This window comes from Polistes fuscatus, unplaced genomic scaffold, assembly GCF_010416935.1.
Source record: "Polistes fuscatus isolate 324 unplaced genomic scaffold, CU_Pfus_HIC Scaffold21, whole genome shotgun sequence".
NCBI lineage: Eukaryota > Metazoa > Arthropoda > Insecta > Hymenoptera > Vespidae > Polistes > Polistes fuscatus.
The window spans coordinates 349,002-372,643 of record NW_025113098.1 but is presented as its reverse complement, the minus strand read 5'-3'; the positions used below and the strand labels follow the sequence as shown (position 1 = coordinate 372,643).

The window sequence follows — 23,642 nt, the reverse complement described above, 5'->3', positions numbered from 1 at the left end:
CAACCAATCAAAGTTTATTTTATTTGATGAATTTTTTTATTTCTTATTTCTTATTTAAGTTTTTATTTCTTATTTTATTTCTTATTTTAATTAAACCCTTCTTCTTCTTCATGTATAAATAAATAAGATTATACTTATTTTTTTTGCAGTTATTTTTGAGGTTGTTGGTGTTATATTCATTTTGGTACGCCAAAGAAGTATAACTTGTGACGTGCGTACATAAGTACCCACACCAGTTTTTAATAACAATTATAATAATAATAATATTAATAATAATAATAATAATAACATAAATTAAAAAATAGACAAGGAAAATTAAAAAGTAACAAGGAAAATTGTTAATGATAGTAATAATAATTATTATTATTTTTTTTTAAGTAATTTTCTTGAAGTTATTTTTGAGGTTATTGAGGTTATATTCGTTTTGGTACGTCAAAGAAGTATAACTTCTTACGTGCGTGAAGAATTACACACACCAGTTTTTTTTTTCATTTTGACTTAGACCACTTTCATAATAATCTGCACATATTAAGTTTAAATACACTCTTTTTTCTACGTATAGAATACCCTAAGTTGTTCGACGAAATCAACCATCTAAGGTGCATATAATTTCGTACATTGTTTTATTCAATATATTCTTCTTTTCTTAACTAAGAGCTTATCAGTTAAATGCGATCAATCTATATGCAATAATTCTTGGTATAAATAGAATGAAATAAACATGAGGTTTATCGGCCATTCATCCGGTATACTTTAACTTTCGTATAAATCATTTAAAGGTCATCAGAGTTGCGTCAGAATCGCAAGAGAGGACAGCGTAATATTATTTAAAAAATAATTATTCAAAAAAGTAAGCAATTAAAATTTATAAAAACATTCTCAATGAAAATATTTACGGTCTGCTTTATTAAACATAATTTATTGCTGTACGATCAATTGTAAATTATATTCGCTAATTATACACGATTTTTCATTATTCTAATATAAGAAAAAATGCATATATAAAATAATAACACTTGTCTGATCTGTGGGGATGACACAACCAATATCAATTCATTACAAATCACACATGAGTCACCTATTTTTTATACAGCCGATTCAGAATTTGAAGTAAAGCAAGTGATAAAAGATAAATAACTAATTGTAAATGCAATAAAGCATGCTAAATCGATTAAGAGATATCCGTTTTTAAACGAGGCTTTTTTATTTTGAAAACTTTTGCCATATGTAAAATAACAAATAAGATCGAATTAAGTAATAAAACAATAAGTTGATCTCAAAGTCTATAAAATAAAAGGAATTGAAAAAAATGAAGAAAATTATTCGATCACTTTAATTTAATAAACACCAGCAACGGAAAGTGTCAAAGGTGTGTCAAAGGTGTGACAAGGTAATGCGCCTGAAAGAAAAATTAATGACGAATAGATTTCCATTTAAAATAATACATCATTTGAATTGTCAATAAAATTGAAATGTAAATTAAATTTATTAGTAGAATTAAATAAGAAGGGGTAAAAGATTCGTATAAAAGGGTTCATTGTGACAAGCAGTGCTTATTTCGATAGTATTGTTCTTGTCGACATATTGAAATAATATGAAATTCAAAGATTTCGACGATGATGCGGTTGTCATCTCTGGAATATCTGGAAAATTTCCGAACAGTGATAGTATTGACGAGTTGACGAGAAATCTAATGAATGGAGAAGACTGCGTATCCTCGGATCATACAAAATGGAAATACAGTAAGAATAAATGAAATTAATTATTATGCAGAAAGCTGTACGAAAACCGTCAATAGCTAAAAGCCGATTAATAGGCTAGCGGTCGATAAAGTGTTAAAGGGGTATTCTGGTCTAGAAATTTAAAAAAATCAATTTTTTTTTTTTCATATTTTCAAAGCTTAGTCCTTTAAGAATGTGTCTTTAAGAAGATTTTTCAAAATTCAAATTATTTTCGGAGATATAGCTGTTTTAGTGATCCGACATCCAAACCGGCTCGGCCGGAACGAATTAAACAAAAGACATTAGGGACTATTCGTCTACCTGTGATCGTTTTCTCGAAAAACCTTTTGTACTTTTATATATATATATATATGTTGAAATACAATAACCGAAGGTAACCTTTATGAATTTTCAAATAATCTTTTATATTTAGTGTTCAATTAGATCCATTTGCTAACAGTTGAATTCTAGCCTTCAATCTACATAAACGCATGTGTTCTGAGTGAAATAAAAATATTTCGAGTTGTTATTTTAATGTTTTAAAGTAAAATGGATCGAAAATCCTCGAGGAAAAGGATTTCTCGTCCGAATCGATAAAAGAAAACGTGATTTCACGGCAATAGATTCTCGGGAGAGGTAGACATTAGTTTTATGAGTGCATCAGCAGTAAAATTGAGTAAGTCAAGTGATGAAGAAGTGATTATTGAAAGTAGTTACGGAAGAGAGAAACGCGGAAAATCTTTTTTTCGAAGTCGAAGAAGGTCCTACGTATGCAGTAGGAATGGTGGATTAAATAAATGTAAGTAAAAAATATCACTTTATGACTTAGACTCCGCGAAACTTTACGTGAAACTTCAAACGCCTTTTTTTCGAAACTATCTTTTTTACAATGGTACCCACGATTTCTCAAATTCTACTAAACCGATTTACTTGAAGTTTGCTGCAAGTCTTCTCTATATACTCATCTATCGTACTAACTATCGTCAGCCACAAATTTGAAGTTTTACTATTTTTAAAAAATTCGGAAATCTCAAAAAAAGTAGTAAAAAAATGAATTTTTTTCAGGCAGCTGCCATTTTGTGAAAAAAAAGTATTTTTCGACTTTTTTTTATTTAGTACGATAGCGGCATTATTACTCTAGATTAATAATCGTTTTCTTTTTTCTTCAGATTACTAGGAGAGTTGGAATCGTGGTCACAATCGCACGCCATTTTTTTGAGACCCCCCACTTCATCGGCCGATAACTTTTGGAGTTTTCAATTTTTTTCACTTTTTTTTCTTTTTATGTATTCTTGAAATATTAATAAATATCTGATAAAAAATACTAAAAATTCATACTAAAAATATTGTTTGCCTTTTTTTTACGGCACTTCAAAAAGTACCTAAAAATTCATGCCTCTAGACCAGAATACCCCCTTCAATTTGAAGAATATACATCATAATATTGATGTATCGAATAAATGATTTTATTTGTCAGATGATGCCAAAGTTCCAGCGCGTATCGGGAAGTTGTCGCAGATCAAAAAGTTTGATAACATTTGCTTTGGAATCAATGCAAAACAGACGCATTTTATTGAACCGGCAGCGAGATTGGCAATGGAAATTACGTTCGAGGCGATCACCGATGCTGGAATAAATCCCGTCGAGATACGGAACACGAAAACGAATATTTACGGAACATTGAGTTTATGCGAGTCAGATAAAGCTGTATTCTACGAAAAAATGGAGGTAACTCAAATAAATAATTGATACACACGCACACATTATCGTAATTATTATTTTCATATTTTTTTGTTATCGTAGCAAAATGGACTTAATCTTACTGGTGTCAGCCGCGCTATGATGTCAAACCGAATATCTTTTTGTATGGATTTTATTGGCTCAAGTTGCACCTTCGATTCAACTTGCTCATCTTGTGGAGTAGCTATTCAAAGAGCGTACGAAGCTTTAAAGAGTAAAATTTGCGATTACGCGATCATTAGCAGTGGTATCACAATTTTGCATCTACAAATATCTTACCACATGTCAGAATTAGGTAAAATCACAAAGTATCCAATTATTCTTACAAGGAGATATTTACAGTTGAACACCAACGGATTTTTTCGAGCTTTGGTGGTATGTGTGTAGAGTATACTTTTAAGGTATTCTTTCGGTAAAATATTTTGGTGAACTAACCAGTCAATTTTGAGAAAAAATTTTTTAAAATTTGCCTTTCTTTATATGTGTATATTTATTTGGAAAGTGGCCTAAGTCCATTTATACTTAAATTGAGATATTTAAGGGTTTGCGTTTCAATGCAATTTAAAATATACGTACAGAATACCAATAAGTTATGCTGCTTAAGTGTATCTAAAGGTGTTAAATTTACAATTCCTATTAAAATAATGGCAATTATTAAGTGAATAATATGAGTTTTCTTACCAAGAATGGAGTTAGGCCACTTTCAAAATTAACAACCAGATTTGTTATAAAATTTGAAAGAACCGAAGTCCATTATATTAGGGGGACCGGAAAGTAATGTCGTTTCTGCGCATGCCAATACTTGATTGTCATTTGTCAGCTCATTGTTTGGTTCAGAGGCGTACCAAAGACATTGTGAGGTTATAGTGATTTCTTTACTTATAGACAATTGAATTACAATTTTTTTTTGTAATTTTGGGTAAAATGGCCAGCCAAATACCAGAAGAGGTACACATCCGGCATTGCATGCTCTTTGAGTTTCGCAAGGGAAATAACGCAACAGTTGCTACCAAAAACATTTGCGATGTTTATCCAAATGCACTGGACATTCGTAAATGCCAAAGGTGGTTTTCCAAGTTCAAATCGGGTAATTTTGATCTTTCCGACTCGTATCGATCAGGAAGACCATCAGCGTTAGACAACGACGTGTTGAGGGCGGAAGTGGAAGCAAATCCGTGTCAGACGATCGAGGAATTGTCAAACAGTCTCAACCAACCTTGGTCGACCATCCAAGAACATTTGAAGCAGATTGGGAAAGTAAGCAGAGCAGGTGTTTGGGTCCCGCATAATCTGTCCGAACAGAATAAGGCTAACCGATCAATCACATGCAACTTATTGCTTCAACGACACAACACAGAAGCGTTTTTTGATCGCTTAATCACAGGAGATGAGAAATGGGTCCTGTATGATAACCCAAAACGCAAAAGGCAGTGGCTCTCTCCAAATGAAATCCCTCGGAGTACTGCTAAGCCAGGTTTACACCCCAAAAAAGCGCTTTTGTGTGTTTGGTGGAGTATTCGCGGCATTGTTCATTTTGAATTACTGAAACCTGGACAAACTGTTACTGCAGACCTCTACAGCGAACAATTGCAGCGAGTCAATCAATCTTTAATTGAAAAGTGGCCAGCGATTGTCAACCGAAAAGGCGTCATTCTCCAACATGACAATGCAAGACCGCACTGCGCAAGGCGAACTCTAGAAAAAATTAATGAATTGGGGTGGGAGGTGCTGCCTCATCCACCATATTCGCCCGATGTTGCACCATCGGATTTCCACTTATTCCGAGCGCTGCAACACTTTTTAAGTGGCAAAACATTTGCAAATTTGGATGATATCCAAAATGCCATCTCTAGATATTTTGCCGAAAAACCAATTAATTTTTATCGATCAGGGATTGAAAATTTACTCACTAGATGGCAAAAGGTTATTGACAATGATGGGGAATACATCATTGATTAAAAATAAAGACTCGTTAAAAATGTATGTGTTTGTATTTAGCGTAAGAAAACGACATTACTTTCCGGTCCCCCTAATACATAATTTAAGATGCTTCAAATTGAGAAAAAACAATACTCATTTTTTTTACATACCTTTATAACACTTTAAAAACATAAATTATGCGATTAAAAATATTTTTTACAAACATAAATTACAAAACAATTTTCTATTCATCTACATTTTGTGTATGTGAAAAGGGTTTAAAGAAATCATGATGTTCCGGTGGTATATATCGTAATAAGTCAATTATGTCCTTGAATTTTGCGGTTGTAATTCGTCTTATATTTTTATACAGTAATGTCTATACAATATTTTCGAACTTTCTTGGTCTACCCCGACGTGGTAATAAATTCAGGACTTTCAAATTTCCGTTCTCATTCATTGATGTCTTATAGAAAATTTGATACGGTTCATTTTTGACAAAACCCATCCAACATATTTTTAACCAGTTTATTGGTTCTCCGTTAGAATTCTTGACCCTTTTCAAAATTGCGTCTTCTAATAATTTTGTTAATACAAAATCTTCTTGTCTCATTTCATGTACAAAAAAGTTATTATCTTACCAAGAATGAAGTTAGGCCACTTTCAAAATTAACAACCAGATTTGTTATAAAATTTGAAGGAACCGCGAAGTCCATTCAACATAATTTAAGTTGATTCAAATTGAGAAAAAACAATACTCATTTTATTTTACATACATTTATAACACTTTAAAAACATAAATTATGCGATTCAAAATATTTTTTACAAACATAAATTACAAAACAATTTTCTACTCATCTACATTTTGTGTATGTGAAAGTATATAATTAAAAATGAATGAATGTAAACAAATTTGTTTTAACTTATAAAATAGAATTAAATTATAAAAAAAAAATTTCCACCGAGAAGAATCGAACACTAACCAACCAAGATCAACAGGCGAGAACGCTACGTCCTATACTATCGCGCCAATTGATAAAAAATGTAATTTACAAAAAGATAAGCACAAATATATATATAAAAAAAAAAAAAGAAAATTTAAAATCTTTTTTCTCAAAATTGGCTAACCATTCCCCCGAAATATTTTACCGAAAGAATACCTTAAAAGTATACTACTGATATACCAAAACTCGTAAAAATCCGTTGTGGTGTTCAACTTTAATATTTCTTTATTAAACAATGTTGAACTTTTTGTTAAAAGAAATGAAAGAAATAAAATAAATAAAATTGTTAGGTTTGTTGTCACCCGACGGTGTGAATAGGTCATTCGACGAGAAAGCTAATGGATTCTCGAGAAGCGAGTCGATAGGAGCGATTTTCCTTCAAAGAGCCAAAAACGCTAGACGAATTTACGCCGAGGTCGTTAATGCTACTGTGATGTACGGTGAAAATATTCCAAGAAAATCATGTCTATATCCTACAGCCAAATTCCAGGCTAAAATAATGAAACAAACTTTAAAACATTGCGGTCTGAAACCGAGCGACATAAATTACATCGAGGCAGATGGTACAGCGATCAAATCAATGGATCGCGAAGAACTCAAGGCAATAGATTTAGTTTATGGTGAAAATCGAAGCCCATCTAATCCTCTACTAATAGGATCGATCAAATCAAACATTGGTCATACGTTAAATAATAACGTAATCAATTCGATCATAAAGGTAAATTATCCGAGACAAGTGTTAATTAATGTTTAAGGGGTTATACGCAGTTGCGTGGCTCAAAAAACACGTCTTCTTATGAATTTTTTTATAGAAAAAGTTTTAATTTATCAATTATAAGTGGTGGTAATTCAAATAGAGCCTACATTTAAGAATACAATAGCGCGTCGATTATGTCAAAATATTAATGTGCACCGCTCCTGTAGATGATTTCCTGAACGTCCCCTAAAAAAAGGCGCTTGGCGGTGATCTCCACTTCGGCGGTTTTGATAAACAGAAATAAAAAATAATGGTAGATTCTTTTAGAGGATAGATTAATGCAGATATTAACGGGAGGAATTTTTAAAATTTTGATTGTTGACAAAATGGCGTCTATCTGAAAAAAATGTTTCGTTTTTGACTGAAATTTTCGCTCTAAATTGTAAACAAAAAAATAGTAATAATTTTTATAAATCTTATACCTCCCGTCAATACCTGAGAAATATATCTAGGAATATTGCGTAAAAATATAAGACAAATCGGTTGAGTTATTTCTGAGAAATCAAGATCACTGATTTTAAAAATACCGTTTTGAGAAAAACAAGTTTAAAATTTCAAAGAGACGTTTACGCATAGTTCAAAATTTTTGTTTGCAGCTTATATGAAGTGAAGAATATTTGCCGGATCAATTCGAAATTTTCAGAGAATATACCTAAATATATGTACATTCCGAAAATGTAAAAAAAAATCGATTTTTTAAAACTCTAACTGCGTATAACCCCTCAAGTTGTCTGTACTAAATGTAATGTCAATTTGCAGGTACTAATTGCTATGGAAACTGGTGTTATACCTCCAAATCTTCATTATGACAAACCTCCGGAAGATGCGAAATGTCTTCAAGATGGACGAGTAAAAGTTGTTACAAAACCGACACCTTTGCTCGACGATTATGTTGCCGTGAACACAGCCTCCTTAAACGGTTCCTTCTCTCACATTATCCTAAAACGTCATTCCAAAGAGAAACAGAAGAGAGACCTTTCGCCGCATAACATGCCACGACTTTTTGTAATTTCTTGTAGAAATGAGGAAATGATATCATCGATCTTTAACGTTGTAAGTTACTTTTTCAGATTTACGACCAATTATACCGACCCAGATCATAGTTACATCATCGTATGTATGCTTAGTTGAAGCAGTGCAAAGGAGATGACGAACTGGCTCAATTAATCAACGACATTACCAAGAAACCATTTACGCAATCTCTGTATTCTGGATATATAATCATTCCAGAATTGGAAGAAGCTAATTCAGAACAAGCGATAGAATTGATTCAACACAAATCCCGACAGATCTGGTTCGTTTTTTCGGGAATGGGCTCGCAATGGATTGGAATGGGTATTACTAATATTACATCGATACGTATAATACATAGAAATATAACGAAAAGTATGTTAAAAAATTGTCGTGACTTTAGGTGAATCGCTGATGAAGATACCAATCTTTGCCGAAGCTATGAAAAAATGTGATGCAGTTTTAAGACCACGAGGTTACGACATTGTGCATATTATATGCGACAAGGATCCTGAAATATACGACAATATTATACATTGTTTTCTGGGAATCGCAGCTATACAAGTATTTGTTTATCTTAGATATTTTTCCCTAGTTAACCCCTTGCACTATTTTGACGAGTCTGACTCGTGATGAAAATTTTAGGCCAAACATGGATGTCACGAGTCGGGCTCGTTGTTCAGTTCCAGATGAAACATGAATATCACGAGCTTGACTCGTACTCGACATTTCAGGCCGAACATGAATATCACGAGTCCGACACGTACTCGACATCTTGCGCTCGGTCGTGAAAATAGGTTTCAAATTTCGGCACGCGCGCTCCGCCGCTCGCCTTTCATCGCGATGATCGAGGCAGCCGCGTTTGGCCTAGCGTTTCCTGAGGTTCCGAATAATGCAATGGGTTAACAGTGTTTATTTAGGGATTATTTAGCTATAATCTTTACATAGATCGGTTTGGTGGATATTTTAAACGCCGTTGGCGTGCAACCGGATTACATGATTGGACACTCCGTCGGTGAGCTGGGTTGCTCTTACGCGGATGGTTGCTTTACGGCCGAGGAAATGATTTTATCCGCACTTTCTCGAGGTTTGGCCTCGGTAGAAAGTGATTTGATAGATGGAAGGATGGCTGCAATCGGTCTTGGTTATCAACAAGTTAGACATTTTTGTCCCGCAGACATTGACGTTGCTTGTCATAATGGGCCCGATAGTTCTACCATAAGTGGACCTACCGAATCCATAAATGCTTTTGTCAAGGAATTACAGGTAATGCTTAAAAGGTTTATTATTAAATTAAGTCTAATAAACAATTGTTTTTTATAATATAAGCTTTAAAAAATTCTTATTACCTTTTTTTGTTTTTAGAATAAAGGAATATTTGCTAAATCCGTGCCAACTAATAACATTGCTTACCATAGTCGTTACATTTCCCCGGCTGGTCCAAAATTGTTGGATTACTTGAAGGAAGTTATCCCTCGACCGAAAAGACGCAGTAAACGTTGGATAAGCACGTCCATTCCGAAAAACGAATGGGACTCAACGAAGGCACGCTTCTCCTCGCCGGAATATCATACGAATAATCTACTTTTTTCCGTTTTATTCGAAGAAGTATTAAAAATGATACCAAAAAATGCTGTAACCATTGAAATTTCACCCCACGGACTTTTACAGGTTTATTTATTGCTAACGATATTTCCATTCGTATTATTTCAATTGTACGAGGTAAATTAGCCAAACGAAATTATTTCTATTCTTCAGGCAATTCTAAAAAAATCATTGCACAGCGATTGCATTAATTTATCATTAACAAAACGGAACCACAAGGACAACGCAACTTTAATTTTATCGACGTTAGGAAAGCTTTATAATCTAGGGTATCCAATCACGCCAGATAAACTCTATCCGAAAATTCCATATCCCGTTTCTAGAGGAACCCCATCGATTTCTTCTCACATCCGATGGGAACACAATTCCGATTGGTTAGTACATAATATTAATTACTTCTAAACGCGTGGCTACAAATAAATATATTTTCAAATTATAAATATATTTTTGATAGGTACGTGTGCTTATCTTCAATGCATAGCAGACAACGAATTGGAGAACGTTCGTTTCTCCTGAATTTGGGATCAAATAAATACAAATTTTTACAAGATTTTCAAATTAACGGTAATGTGATCATACCTTCGGCCGTCTATTTGAAGCTTGTTGCGGATATGTACTTGAATTTTATATTAAATGAGGCTGGAAAATCATTAACATTTCATAATATTCTTATTCACAATAAATTATTAAAATCACCTAGAAACGGCAAAATGACCTTTACGATTATGATACTTAAAGGTAAGAATTAGCAATCGCATAGCATAAAATATTTCGACAGATATAGGATTATTAAATTATATTATTATATATTTTTATTTTATTTATAAAAATATTTTTTAAATTAATTTATTGTAAATATTTATTATATTTAATATTATTATAAATATTTATTATATTTAATATTATTATAAATATTTATTATATTTAATATTGTTATAAATATTTATTATATTTAATATTTTTATATTTTTATTTGTAGTATTTTTGTTTATAAATAATGTACATTTTTAGGCACGGGAGACTTTGAAATAAGATTCAACGAGGAAGTGATAGCTTCGGGAACTATAAGCTTAACAAAAACTGGGAGAAACAATAGTCCTGAAATAATTTTACAAAAGGAAGAGATAGAAAGTTTATCCAAAGAAGATATTTACTCGAATCTACTTTTACGTGGTTACAAGTATAGAGAATCTTACAATATTATCAGGGGACTTTCTAAATCGTGTTCCAATGGTACACTCGAATGGAACAATGATTGGACATTATTGTTAGAAGGATTAATTCAAGTGCAAATTATCAACAGTAAAAATAGAAATATTTTGATGCCGAGTATGATAAAAAAACTCGTCATCGACGTGGAACAATTAACGGAACAAATGAACGAAAAAAAAGGTAAGAATTTGAAACTTAATTAATATAGTCCAAGAATTCGATTAAATTTTCGATTAAAAAATCGATGCCTCCCAAATCGATTATTAAATTATACTTGCTTTGATAATAAATTATTTTTATACTTAAAAATGTTAACACTTTGACGTCCGAGCGTTCCGAAAAAATTTCTTCGCTTGGCGCCGGCAGCGCTATTACGGATTACTTCGCTCACGCCCGACCGTTCTCTTACTGCAGTGGCTCCCAAATTTTTTTGATCCATGGACCCCTTTTTATAGTCAAAAGTTGTCCACGGACCCCCAAGTGAGAAAGCTAAAATAAAGCATAGGACAAAAATTTAAAAAAAAATTGTTGAAGAAGTATTTATTAAAATTATAACTTTTGTTTAAAATTAAATAGAAAAAATTAATGACTTTGATGAACGTGATGAGATTTTATCAGTATATTTATGTCTGGTTCGATGTTTGTGAGAAGCAACCGCAAATCCCCACGAGTACTAATTTCTAGCCGGGTTCTTTTTTTTGTAATGAGATTCATAACGGCACTGAATCCACGTTCCACCGAATAGGAAGACGGGAAAAAAGTCAACAACTCCTGTACAGTAACCTATAACGCAGGATAAAAAATTAGGATTTATTTTTATAACCAGAATTTGTGGTATCCTTGTTGAAACATTGGTTTAAGTTTCTCATTTGTGGATATTTTTTTGTATTAATAATTAAACCTTGCGCGGACCCCCTGAATGATACTAGGGACCCTCAGGGGTCCCTAGGGATCACTTTGGGAACCACTGTCTTATTGCATCTTGGGAGATGTCGCCGGGCGTAGATCTACGCTTTGTGCATGACACAAATGTGGTGTAACCGGACGTCATAGTGTTAACAATTGGAACCAAAAAAATCCATTTGATAACGTTTAAATACTAACTCATATTTGTTTGGAAAAAAGGCACGAAATATATGTTCGTTAAAATATTATATGAAAGATTTTGTTCTTTTTCTTTCGTAGGATTACCCATAAAGTATGAAAAACGGATAAACACGATAGCTTGTCCAGGAATAACTGCAATTGGTATCGAATTGAAAGAAATATTAATCGAAAACAGGGCTTCGGAAATAATCATGGATGAACTTAGATTTATTGAAAATGTAAAGAAAACAAAGATGGATATGGACGACGTGACTCTAGAAAAAGAAGACAAATTCAAAAGAACGGTTGTCGTTACAAACCAGAAAGACTGTATCGATAAACTAACGATCTGTTTACGAGATTCGAAATGTGACAATGTCATATTTTTGGTTAACACTATTATCGAAAGTGATATATTCGAGATACTTCGAATAATAAAACGAGAGCCGGGGTATAAAAAACTTCAAATTTTCGACCTACAATACGCAAAGGCACCGAAATTTTCGCTTCAAAATAAATTCTACCAATCGCAAATAAAATTAAATCTTCGTGAAAATGTGTTGTCGACCAATGGCGTATGGGGCACGTACAGATGGACGCCATTGCCAATGAAGTCTACACATTCTTCGCGTTGGTGTGCAAAAATGAGTAAATCAGGTTCATTAGAATGGATAGAAGAGTTACCATTGATTAAAGAGACAAATAAAAGTATCGTAAAAGTAAAGTGTGCTGCATTCGACTTAAATGTTTACGAGTACTGCTTGAAAAATGACGTCAGTTTAGAATCACAGATATCTATAGTAGAATATTCAGGATTGGATGAAAAAGGTCGTAGAGTAATGGGACTCGTTGATAATTTCACGATAAGCAACGAAATTTCAGCCGATCCAGATTTCACTTGGATTATTCCAGAAAATTGGAGCTTCGAAGATGCCGCAACGATTCCCCAAGCATATTTTGCAGCTTTCTGCATTTTGCATTCGAATACTTATAGATTGAAATGTATGAAAACTGTATTGGTGCATTTCGGTGCTAGCGACGTAGGACAGGCTCTGATAAATTTATCTTTATCGTATAATTTGGATGTTTACACTACTTACGAAACGGAAGCAGAGAAACGAATCATCGAATCGATACGACCAAGTTTACCACAGTCTCATATTATCAATGTTAAAGACTATGGAATTAATATTAAAACTATTACGAATGGAAAAGGCATAGATTTTGTAGTTGCTAATTATTCAATCTTGAACGATATAGATACTTCTTTAGACGTTGTTGCAGCTTTAAAACATTTAGCAATGATTTACGATTCTAAAGATCCTCATTACAAGCCGCTTTCATTGGTTAATTTTTTCCGGCACAAAAGTGTATACGGCTACTGTTTACAAGACCTTATCAAGTTGCCACAAAAAGTGAAGGAAAGAGCAGCGGAATTAATGAGAAATGCTCTGCAAGCGGGTACATTAAAACCAATCGTATCACGAAAAATGAATCTTCGGGGAGCAACGGAAGAAAGAAACACGGAGGCTTGTCAACGTTATGGAAAAGTAATTAATTATTTATTAAATTCGTTTGCAAAAGGTAGTATCATTCTTCTTAACAATCATCCTAGGAATAATGTATTTTTCTTCAGGTCCTGATAAACTTGGAAGAAGAAAAGGAATTCTTCGATTTGATTCCGCAATATTTCTTCCCTAATGACAAATATTATTTCGTCGTTGAGGGTTTCAATACCTTCGGTAAATTACTGATCGAATGGATGATCGAGCAAGGAGTTAGGAAATTATTCCTAGTTTCCGATAAACCAATCCGAGATCACGAACAGTGGTTACTTAAATTGCGCGAAAGTGGAGCAACTGTTGTTACTCGCGACGAAATTAACACAACAACGAGCTTCAACGAGTTGCTCAAAGAAGCAGTTTCGCTCTATGAAATCGAAGCTTTTTTCGATCTACAAAGAACTACGATGGATTTCTCTATTAATTCCTTTGAATATTCCAAAATCACCAAAGTACTCGATAAAGAAAGCAGAAACCTTTATCCGGCGCACGTGAAATTCTTCATTTTCTCATCGTTTGCTTTACACCGAGATGATTTAAGAGATCCAATCGTAGAAAAATTATGTTATCAAAGAAAAGAATCCGGCCATCATGGATTATTTATTCTGCTGCCCAATTTTATTCCAAATACTAACACGGAGACTCGATCGAGGAATATTTATTACACGAAAATGTCATTTCTACGACAACTGAGTACTCTACTCGCCACGGATGCATCAGTAATAGCTTTACGCACTAAAATAAAAGATCATTACGACGATTTCGTCGCTCTGGAGATTTCCAAGGAGGTCATTCATTTTATTATTATTTCATCTTTTCTTTTTCTCTTGATTATCTTACTATTATTATTATTATAAGTTTTAATTTACTTCAAATTCGCCCTTTTGCAAATCAGACTAATTCATTACCGTATTGTAATCCAAAAAACGGGGCTTACGATTAACTAACTTATTTCATGTTTTTTTTGAAGTTATACTTCTTTTCGCGCGTTTGGGAAAATGTGATGGGAGTGATTTTTTTTCGAGCGTCAGTAAAAACGACACCACGAAGTTTGTCGATATTTACGAAGCGCAGCAAAACGATTTCAAATTTACGGCATGAAGTAGTCGTCTTTTCTCTTCTTCTTCCTCTTTTTTTTTCAAGCGGGTCACCCATCCAAGTACTAATCGTACTCAGCGCTGCTTGACTTAAATGATCGAGCGAGAACTAATGCTGTTACCGCGCCATGGCCATTGACGCATAATGTAATTCGATATATCTCCCTTATATTTAGTGTGGACTAATATCCATATTTTGATATTTTTTTATTCTTTCTTATATATATATAATATATCGATCGATTGAAAATATTAATATAAACAAGGAAAATTAAAAAGTAACAAGGAAAATTAATAATCTTCTTCTTCTTCTTCTTCTTCTTCCAGCGTCCAAATAGGCATATTGCCTGTTTTTCATCGCAACTCGCTTCTTGTAGGTATATTGTCCGCCCATCGTTTTCGTGGTCTTCCAGGGCTTCGTTTCCCTAGTGGTGATCTATCTCTAGCGATCTTCACAATTCGGTCTCCTGTCATTCGGGTTATGTGATCGTTCCACTGAATTTTCCTCCCCAATACCCAATCATTGATGTTGTCGATTTGGCATGTTCTTCTGAGGGCTTCACTTCTTTGTCTATCCCATAGAGATTTTCCGGTTATTCTCCGGATTATTTTCATTTCCGCTGCCTCCATCATCTGGCGGGTTTTAGATGTCTCGGGTCTTGTTTCCGCCGCATATGTTAGTATGGGTCTTATAGTGGCCTTGTAAATACGGCTTTTTGTGTCTATTCTGAGATGTTTGTTGCGGAATATGGTGTCATTGAGTTGTGCCGCAGCTCTTGTTGCCTTAACCACTTGTGTTCTTACTTCCGTTTCTATTTCACCAAAGCTGGAAATTTCTATGCCTAAGTAGTCAAACTTCATCACTTGTTGTATAATGCTCCCATCAGCCACCAATTTACATCTAAGGGGTATCTTGGATGTGGTCATGCACTTAGTTTTGGATGTAGATATTACCATCCCAAGAGATTGAGCCATTGTGTTGAACTCATGTAGAAGTCTCTGCAGATCGTCTTCATTTTCCGCTATTAAAACTGCGTCGTCTGCATAGCATATGATTTTCAGTTCTTTATCTCCCATCCTATAACCTCTCTGTTTACAGACTTTTTTTATAATTTCATCCATGATAATATTGAATAGTAGCGGGCTCAGTGAGTCTCCCTGTCTAATGCCTCTTCCCAGTGTTATGGGTTCTGTTAGTTCGTTAGAAAATTAATAATGATAATAATAATTATTATTATTATTTTTTTTTGTAAATTTATTTTTTTGAAGTTATTTTTGAGGTTATTGAGGTTATATTCGTTTTGGTACGCCAAAGAAGTATAACTTCTTACGTGTATACATAAGTACACATACTAGTTTTTATTTTTTTTTTGCAATAAAATATTTCTATAAAAATACTTGATTTGCAAAAGAGCGAATTTGAAGTAAATTAAAACCTATATATACATAAAAGTCTCATAACTTATTGATCATGATTGTGTTTTTAATATTATATGTAGGAAGAATTAATCGAAGCGGACCCACAAGAAGAAAGACGTCGGTTCGAGGAATATCTGCTCGATACGGAATATACAAAAGCATAAAATTCTATGAGAATAATCGAAAAATAATTGAAGCAACGTTGAGTATACGCTATCATCCACGTACGTCTGATAAATCATCATTCTTTGGCTTCGATTTGTGTGTAGAGAAAAATTAATCAAAATATTAATTATTAAATTGGCGTAAGTATCTGATATAATGTAAAAGATAGCATATTTCTACCGTAAAACACGGTGGTAGGAATGTTAAGACAAAAATAGGGTTGCCCGAATGAAACTTTTGCATGTAACGATGCCAGTTGTCTAACGCGTGTGTGCTTTTCAAAAATGTATATTCGAGATTTTGTTTGTATTTTTATATTTCATTTTGCCAAGCCTTGATGGCAAACTATTGTTGCGTCATCAAAAATAGAAAATATGGCATATTGCCGACGAAACTCGTAACGTGTGTCACGCATATACAAAACGTACGTTCATTTTCGAGGAACTTATTGTAACGTCATTTTCTATAGCGTGTCTCATATTCCGATATATTATAAACGTTATTCTATTCACTATTATGTAATGGTACTTGTTTTCCATAAAAAAATAATAACAAATATATTTCCTTATACTTTAACTATATTCATTATGTCTATTGATTTTATCGATCGCTATAATGTGTTTGAGGTTAGAATGGTTTTCTCTATAAGAATAAATGTAATCATAAAAATGATACTCTACTTGTTTCCATGTTGACTCTAATATAATATACATTATTATTTAAAATGTAACTGAAAAAAATATGTTGAAGTATTCATATATGATTGACACTGTAAAGTATTTTCCAAGATTGTCGGAGTGGTGTGTCAGTTTAGATGCGGCCGGTAGATGGAAAAAACTAGAAGTTATTCTATTTACTATTATGTAATGATACTTGTTTTTCATAAAAAAAATAACAAATATATTTCCTTATACTTTAACTATATTCATTATGTCTATTGATTTTATCGATCGCTATAATGTGTTTGAGGTTAGAATGGTTTTCCCTATAAGAATAAATGTAATCATAAAAATGATACTCTACTTGTTTCCATGTTGACTCTAATATAATATACATTATTATTTAAAATGCAATTGAAAAAAATATGTTGAAGCATTCATATATGATTGACATTGTAAAATATATTCCAAGTTGGTCGGAACAGTGTGTCAGTTTAGATGCGAACGGTAAATGGAAAAAGCCAGAAGTGAAATAAATAATAACAATTTATTAGACGATGAAGTTGTTGGTGAATTTTTTGTTATACGTGTCAATGATTAGCAAAGTTTCCGCTGATCTTCGTGTGACGTTTAACGATTTAAACGTCACATTGTTAAAACTCGCCATTCAGACTGTCCTCGTGTCCGAGGATATCAAAGAAATTATTTTTGCAATAGATCTCGAGATTCCATCGAGAAATGCAGACACGGAAATGCGTAAGGTGATCGATGCAACGTTAAACGATGTCACAAGATCTAAACGTTCATTTCTCGTGGAGCCACTTTCCTCGATAAAATCCGAAAAATATCATTCGAAAATAACTTGTTCGACTCTAATCGTCGACGTAACATCTAAGAAAAAATTATTGGATCAACGTGAAGTCGAAGATTTCGGTATTTTAATACGTTCGTTGATGCCTACTAGCGACGCCCCCAAAATACTTTGGATTGTCCACGACAAAGATGAAAACAATTTCAACTCGACCTTGCAACAAATGTGGAAGTTGCATTTGTTGGATGTTACGATCCTCGAATTGTCCGGTTATCATAAATTTGAAAGAAATTTAACGGTCCACCGGTACAATCCGTTCGTTAAATATTATACAAGATTGTCATGGAATGCAGAAATTATTTTGTTTCCGTATAAAATAGACAATTTACACGGTTACAAGTTAAAAACGAATATCAACGATGAACATCCTTACGAAGAAATCTTGAGAGATCCGAAAAATGGTGGTCGGATCGTTTTAGGAGGACTATCGGGAAACATATTTAAGACCTGGTCTGAAATAATGAACTTTTCCCTAATAGTGGATGAGAAAATTAAGATGAGAAGAAAAATTAGCAGAGTAGATGGAAATCTTGCAATTACGATAGAGAATCTAAATGAATTGGATTTAATGTATAGATTATGCTTACAGTCAGCCTTTTTAATTTCGGCAGTGTATACCGTTCCAGTAAATTCCGACGATATATGTATAATGGTACCGAGAATTTCAATGAAAAGACAGATAGATTTTTCGCATGTACTTTTTGCCCTATTCATTATATTTCTTATCGTTATTTTATTTTGGATTATTTCGAGGTTATCGAAATCTGCTTCTAATGTATTCGATCCAATAAATATCATCAGTTTACTCTTAGGTGTTGCCATAACGCCGAATTCTAAAGGATTATCCGGACGAACGATATTTCTTTCAATAATGGCAGCTCGTATGTGTTATTTAGACATATTTTACGAAGAATTATTAAATATTAATACAGATGTTGAATCGGAAATTGAATTTAATAATTATGATGATATTTTAAGACAAGATATAAAGATCATGTATCTAAACGTATCTTTTCCTTTCTTTAAACAATATTTCGGTAATGATACTATTCTAAAAAGAATGGTACAAACGTCAGATATAAAAGAATGCGTGAAACATCTAATATTATATAAAAATACGTCGTGCTATCACGAGACGTCGAAATTACGTTTAATTTATATGTCAAAAAGATACAATGGTAAACCGATCACAAAAGTTACGGATATATGTCAGAAAAATCGTTATTTAGTTTATTTGTTACCAAAAACGACACCATACTTGAATCGTTTCAATGAAATATTACTAAGAATTATAGAATCTGGGATAAAGGACAAATGGAGTCGCGATTGGTTGTTTAATTTAGAAAAAAAACACAAAATGAATTATTCAGTTAATGCAAATGCCGTTATGCAGCAATCTATAATAACAATTATGAAATTTTTATTATATGATTATTTAATAATCATCGTTTTATTTGTCTCGGAATTATTATTTCATTACTTTGATCGTGCAACTACATTTAGTCAATAAGAAGTTGTTTTCCGTAGTTGCTGCACCCCCACCGTGCACCGCCATATTCTCTCCCCTCTTTTGCGCGGAAGCAAGGGAAGTAGTCAGAACCTTGGTCAGAACTCGATCAGTGTCAAACCGGCGGTCAGCGCGTTCGGTTATTCGAGTTTAACGGATGGTTATGGTGTCTCCTTTCTTATGTTATATTATTTTATTCGATTTATTATCATTTGTGATTTGAAATTTTTAACAGTGATATAGAAACTTCCTACAAGTGACTTTTTTTTCTCCTCCATTTTTTAGTGGTAAGCATTGTTATAATATACAGGGTGTTACTAACATATTCTGCAAACGAAATTAATACAAAAGTGTTCTGTCAGCTTAGGCTCTTAAATAATTCATTAAAAAAGAAGTATTTACAGAAATGATGGAAAATCAATGTGAAATTATAATGCATAATGCAAATAATGCAATATTTTTTGCATTCGTAATGTCGTAAACATCCATTTTTCATCGGAACTACAAATAATTTCAACCAACGAGTTTTAATTATCATTTCGTATTTTTCTTTATAACTTTTTAATGGAACATTTGACAAGTGGTAATGTTTGTGGAATATGTTGGTTAAAGATTGGCGGGAAAAAATTAGGATTGCATGTAAGATACTGTAAAAAATGTGTGAGCTGTATAAAGTTACGTTTTTTAATCATTTCGATTAAATTTTAACATTATTTGTATGCTTTCATTGTGCGCTAGTATTTTTCATCATTATTTCGGAGATAATCGTTGAAAAATATCACACCCGTTAACGATTCGAAACCGTGATGAAATGGATTTCAAAGAAGACAAAGTTGTTTTTATTTCGAGATTTGATCTTGAGCCAATTTAACAGAAATTGTAGCTCGCATAATAGATGCTTCGTCGGTAATAAGTGCATTGCCGAATATAATTGTTAAAAGACAATGAAGAAGTTTCGAATAGATTGATAGCAAATAGAAATGATGCTGATAAAAGTAAAAGTTTCAATTGAAAAATTCACACACACATATATATATATATTAATAATAATATAATAATATAGAAAAAGAATTGTTGAAAATGATTCAATGATAGTGGTAGCATCCGTGTAATACACGCAAAGAATAAAAATATAAACGAAAAAAAAAACTACGAGATAAATCCTATAACTTCAGTTTCTGTATAAACCTATTGTCAGCCGAAAACTGGAAAGAAATAATTTATCGTCGTTAATTCAAAAAATGTAGCCGGGATTATACTACGAAAACATCTCGTACAAGTTTTCAGATCTTTGTAGTGTCAAATTTATCTATAAAAAAAAAAAAATAAAAAAGGAAAGTTACCGCAGTTTGTGCATAACATTACAGTTGCAAAAGCGAGAAATTGGAATAAAAAGAAATAAAAAAGATATGGAAATTTCCATAAAGGAGTAATAACCGTGCCCACTCGTCTAACTTAGCCGGTAAATTATTTCTTTTATTATCTTTTATTAATCTGACGGTATAAACACGCGTGCTATTCTCGGTCCCTCTGCGATGCATTTTCCGTCCCTTTATTTCACGTTGTGTCACGCATATCGCACTTCCACGAAACGGAAATTAACCGCAGGCGGCGACAAAGGGTTCTTTCTTCTCCCTTTTCGACTTTTATCGAATTTCATCTACTTTTATCGACTTTTCTCCAACAGCAGCAGACAGTGGTGGTAGTGGTAGTGGTAGTCTCGAAAAAACTTTGATTAAATACTTTGACTTTTAACAATAGATTTACCAAGTATTTTGATATACCTATTTCTACTAAAATCAGTCAAAATGACACTGGTCTTTTAAAAAAAGTGCTTACAATGAGGTCAAAATAATAATAGCAAAAAATTTATTTATTGCGAATAAAATCTATAAGATAATATAAAGTTCATAAAACTGATATTCTTTAGTTTTAACTATAAAAGTCATGGTATTATTACAAAAAAAAAATGTTACATGCAGTAAGAATTTTTAATTAAAATTGCAAAACACCAGTCAGTCATTTTGACTGATCTGGTAAATCTAGTGTTAATTGACTGATCTGGTAAATCTAGTGTTAATTGACTGATCTGATAAATCTAGTGTTAATTGACTGATCTGGTAAATCTAGTGTTAAAAAAGACAATTGAAAATTATTATTATTAGATAGGACTAAATAAATAGTTTGTTAAAAGAAAATAAAAAAAAAATAAACAGGTAGTGTGCGTTTGATGTCGGCAAGAACTGAACTGCTCGACGATGGTTGGTTGAGCGAATAAGAATAGGAGAGAGGTGGTAGAGAATCCGTAGGCTTTTGACCATTGTATTTATATCGTCCAACTAAAACAGACGGACTACGGACGGCAAAGCCTTTAAATATCGCGCTTTGAAAAAACAGAAGGAAAAAAAATGAAGAAGGGGGAATAAGATAGAATTTAGATGTTACATTTCCTGGCACTCGTTATCATTGATCTCGACGCCCGATTTTGTCGCTTTGAAATACGCTGACGAGACGTTCCAATAAATTTTCATCGCTGTCAACTTTTCATCGCATACGCATACGAAAATATTTCATTCGCGAAGAAATTCTTCGGTAGTCAGACGTTTTCCTCTTTAGGAAAAATTCCTTGATCTAGGATAAATGAAATATAATATATCGTATAATAAATATCGCAAGTATGTGACTGATAATCCGAGCTTTTTCTCTTTTTTGTCAACTTATACTTCACTATGCGTACCATGCAACGAAATATATTGTGAATCTTATAATCTGATTGACGTTTGAATAAAAAATAATTTATATTACAAACATATTTCAAAATATACATATACATATATGTGTAATTGCATTACTTCTGTTGAATTTTGATTAAAATTGGTGTCAACCAAATTGAGATAAGCGTTTGAAAATATTTCGCAGGTTAATTTTTCAAATGAATTTAATTGAAACAACTAAGATCGATCAATCGTATTTATCATCTAATCGTTCGATCTCCTCTTGTTGTTTTATTTGTTAGAATTGTACTTACATACAAGCATACGCGCATGCTTGATACGCGGAACGTTCGAGAATCGTATTTTATTTAAAACTTATTATTTATTTACCTCTCAGGTGGACCGATGTCTCACCGGTCTGGCATGTAATTGCCCTAGGTCGCCGGCCAAGTATTTAAAAATACATAGTGGGCACGATAGGCCACGTGCGCGCGCGGAAACTATTTCGGAGTGATACTACGAACGGATCATACTTACATTATTTCATTTGACCGACGAAAATTGAAAAAAAATTAAAACACAAACGTGAAATTAGGAAAAAAGAAATATTATTGTTATTAATCAATTGTTTGTTTATCACGTCGAAAAAGAAAAATATTAATAAATGTATCGCGGGGTAGTTGGAGCATGGTAAAAAAGAAATCAGAATTAGTTATGTTTTGTTCTTGTTGAACGTTTTTTCTTCCCTTCACATTGGGACTTTTTCAGCAACTAGAAAGTATATTACATAACCTTAAAAATACATAGTTTATCAAAACATTTAATAATTAAATTAGTATTGTTTAATTACATGGTAGAATTTAACGATTTATGATTTTACTATAAAAAAGAAAAAGAAAAAGAAAACGATTTATATATCTTAAGTGTATTTATCATTAAAACATAATAATGTATGTCTTTTTAATACATAGGAGACTCTAAATATTGACGATCGAGGTAATCTTTAATAACTATTTATTAAATGTTTTGATAAACCATGTATTTTTAAGGTTATGTAATATATTTTATAGTTGCTGAAAAATTTTTAAGGTTATGTAATATATTTTCTAGTTGCTGAAGAAGTCCCAATGAATGGAAAAAATGTTCAACAAGATTAAAACATAACGTTCTGATTGATTTTTTACTTTGCTCCAACTTCCCTGCGATACATTTATTAAATATTGTTTTTAGTATTAGCGAATGAACTTAAAGTCATGAAAATACAAGATCCAAGGTCTTATGTCATTGTTTTGATTAGAGATCGATCCGTAATCGACTGTCTATCCGTGGAACTCCCTTTTCCCAAAATCAACGCAAGACTTTGAAATTTGTTATCGCAGCTAGAAATCTTGTCGACCGTATAAACAAACCAATGGATTTTAGGTTAATTTTATTCCCATCCTATGTCGGTGTATTTCTACTTGTCTTCGACGGCAAAAACGAATAGAAAATAGCGTCAGTTAAGAGAAATCGGCAACGAACGGTCTATAATTCTCTGTCAGATTATTCATTCGATACCTCTCTCTCTCTCCCTTTCACATAGTAATTCCATA

At 32.7% G+C, this 23,642-nt stretch overlaps 3 protein-coding genes across 3 annotated transcripts in view; 2 read left to right on the top strand and 1 right to left on the bottom strand.

Moving 5' to 3' along the window:
* The first annotated feature begins 1,270 nt into the window (after nt 1–1,270).
* LOC122517837 (fatty acid synthase-like) lies at nt 1,271–14,561 on the top strand. Its single transcript, XM_043636432.1, has 15 exons — nt 1,271–1,742; nt 3,199–3,449; nt 3,525–3,756; nt 6,676–7,103; nt 7,902–8,195; nt 8,270–8,477; nt 8,557–8,717; nt 9,102–9,419; nt 9,519–9,824; nt 9,912–10,132; nt 10,213–10,496; nt 10,770–11,150; nt 12,156–13,606; nt 13,693–14,406; nt 14,514–14,561. The coding sequence occupies exons 1-15, from the start codon at nt 1,595–1,597 to the stop codon at nt 14,559–14,561; spliced, it is 5,445 nt and encodes a 1,814-aa protein (XP_043492367.1). The 5' UTR covers nt 1,271–1,594.
* LOC122517793 overlaps nt 14,297–23,642 on the top strand; it is a 14,424-nt gene continuing 5,078 nt past the window's right edge. Inside the window, exons 1-2 of the mRNA XM_043636352.1 lie at nt 14,297–14,406; nt 16,215–19,623. Of these exons, the coding sequence (XP_043492287.1) occupies nt 17,516–19,339 (1,824 nt within the window). The 5' untranslated portion in view covers nt 14,297–14,406; nt 16,215–17,515 and the 3' untranslated portion in view covers nt 19,340–19,623. The remainder of the gene's footprint in view (nt 14,407–16,214; nt 19,624–23,642) is intronic.
* On the bottom strand, nt 15,070–15,792 carry LOC122517835. Its single transcript, XM_043636431.1, has one exon. The coding sequence runs from the start codon at nt 15,790–15,792 to the stop codon at nt 15,070–15,072; it is 723 nt and encodes a 240-aa protein (XP_043492366.1).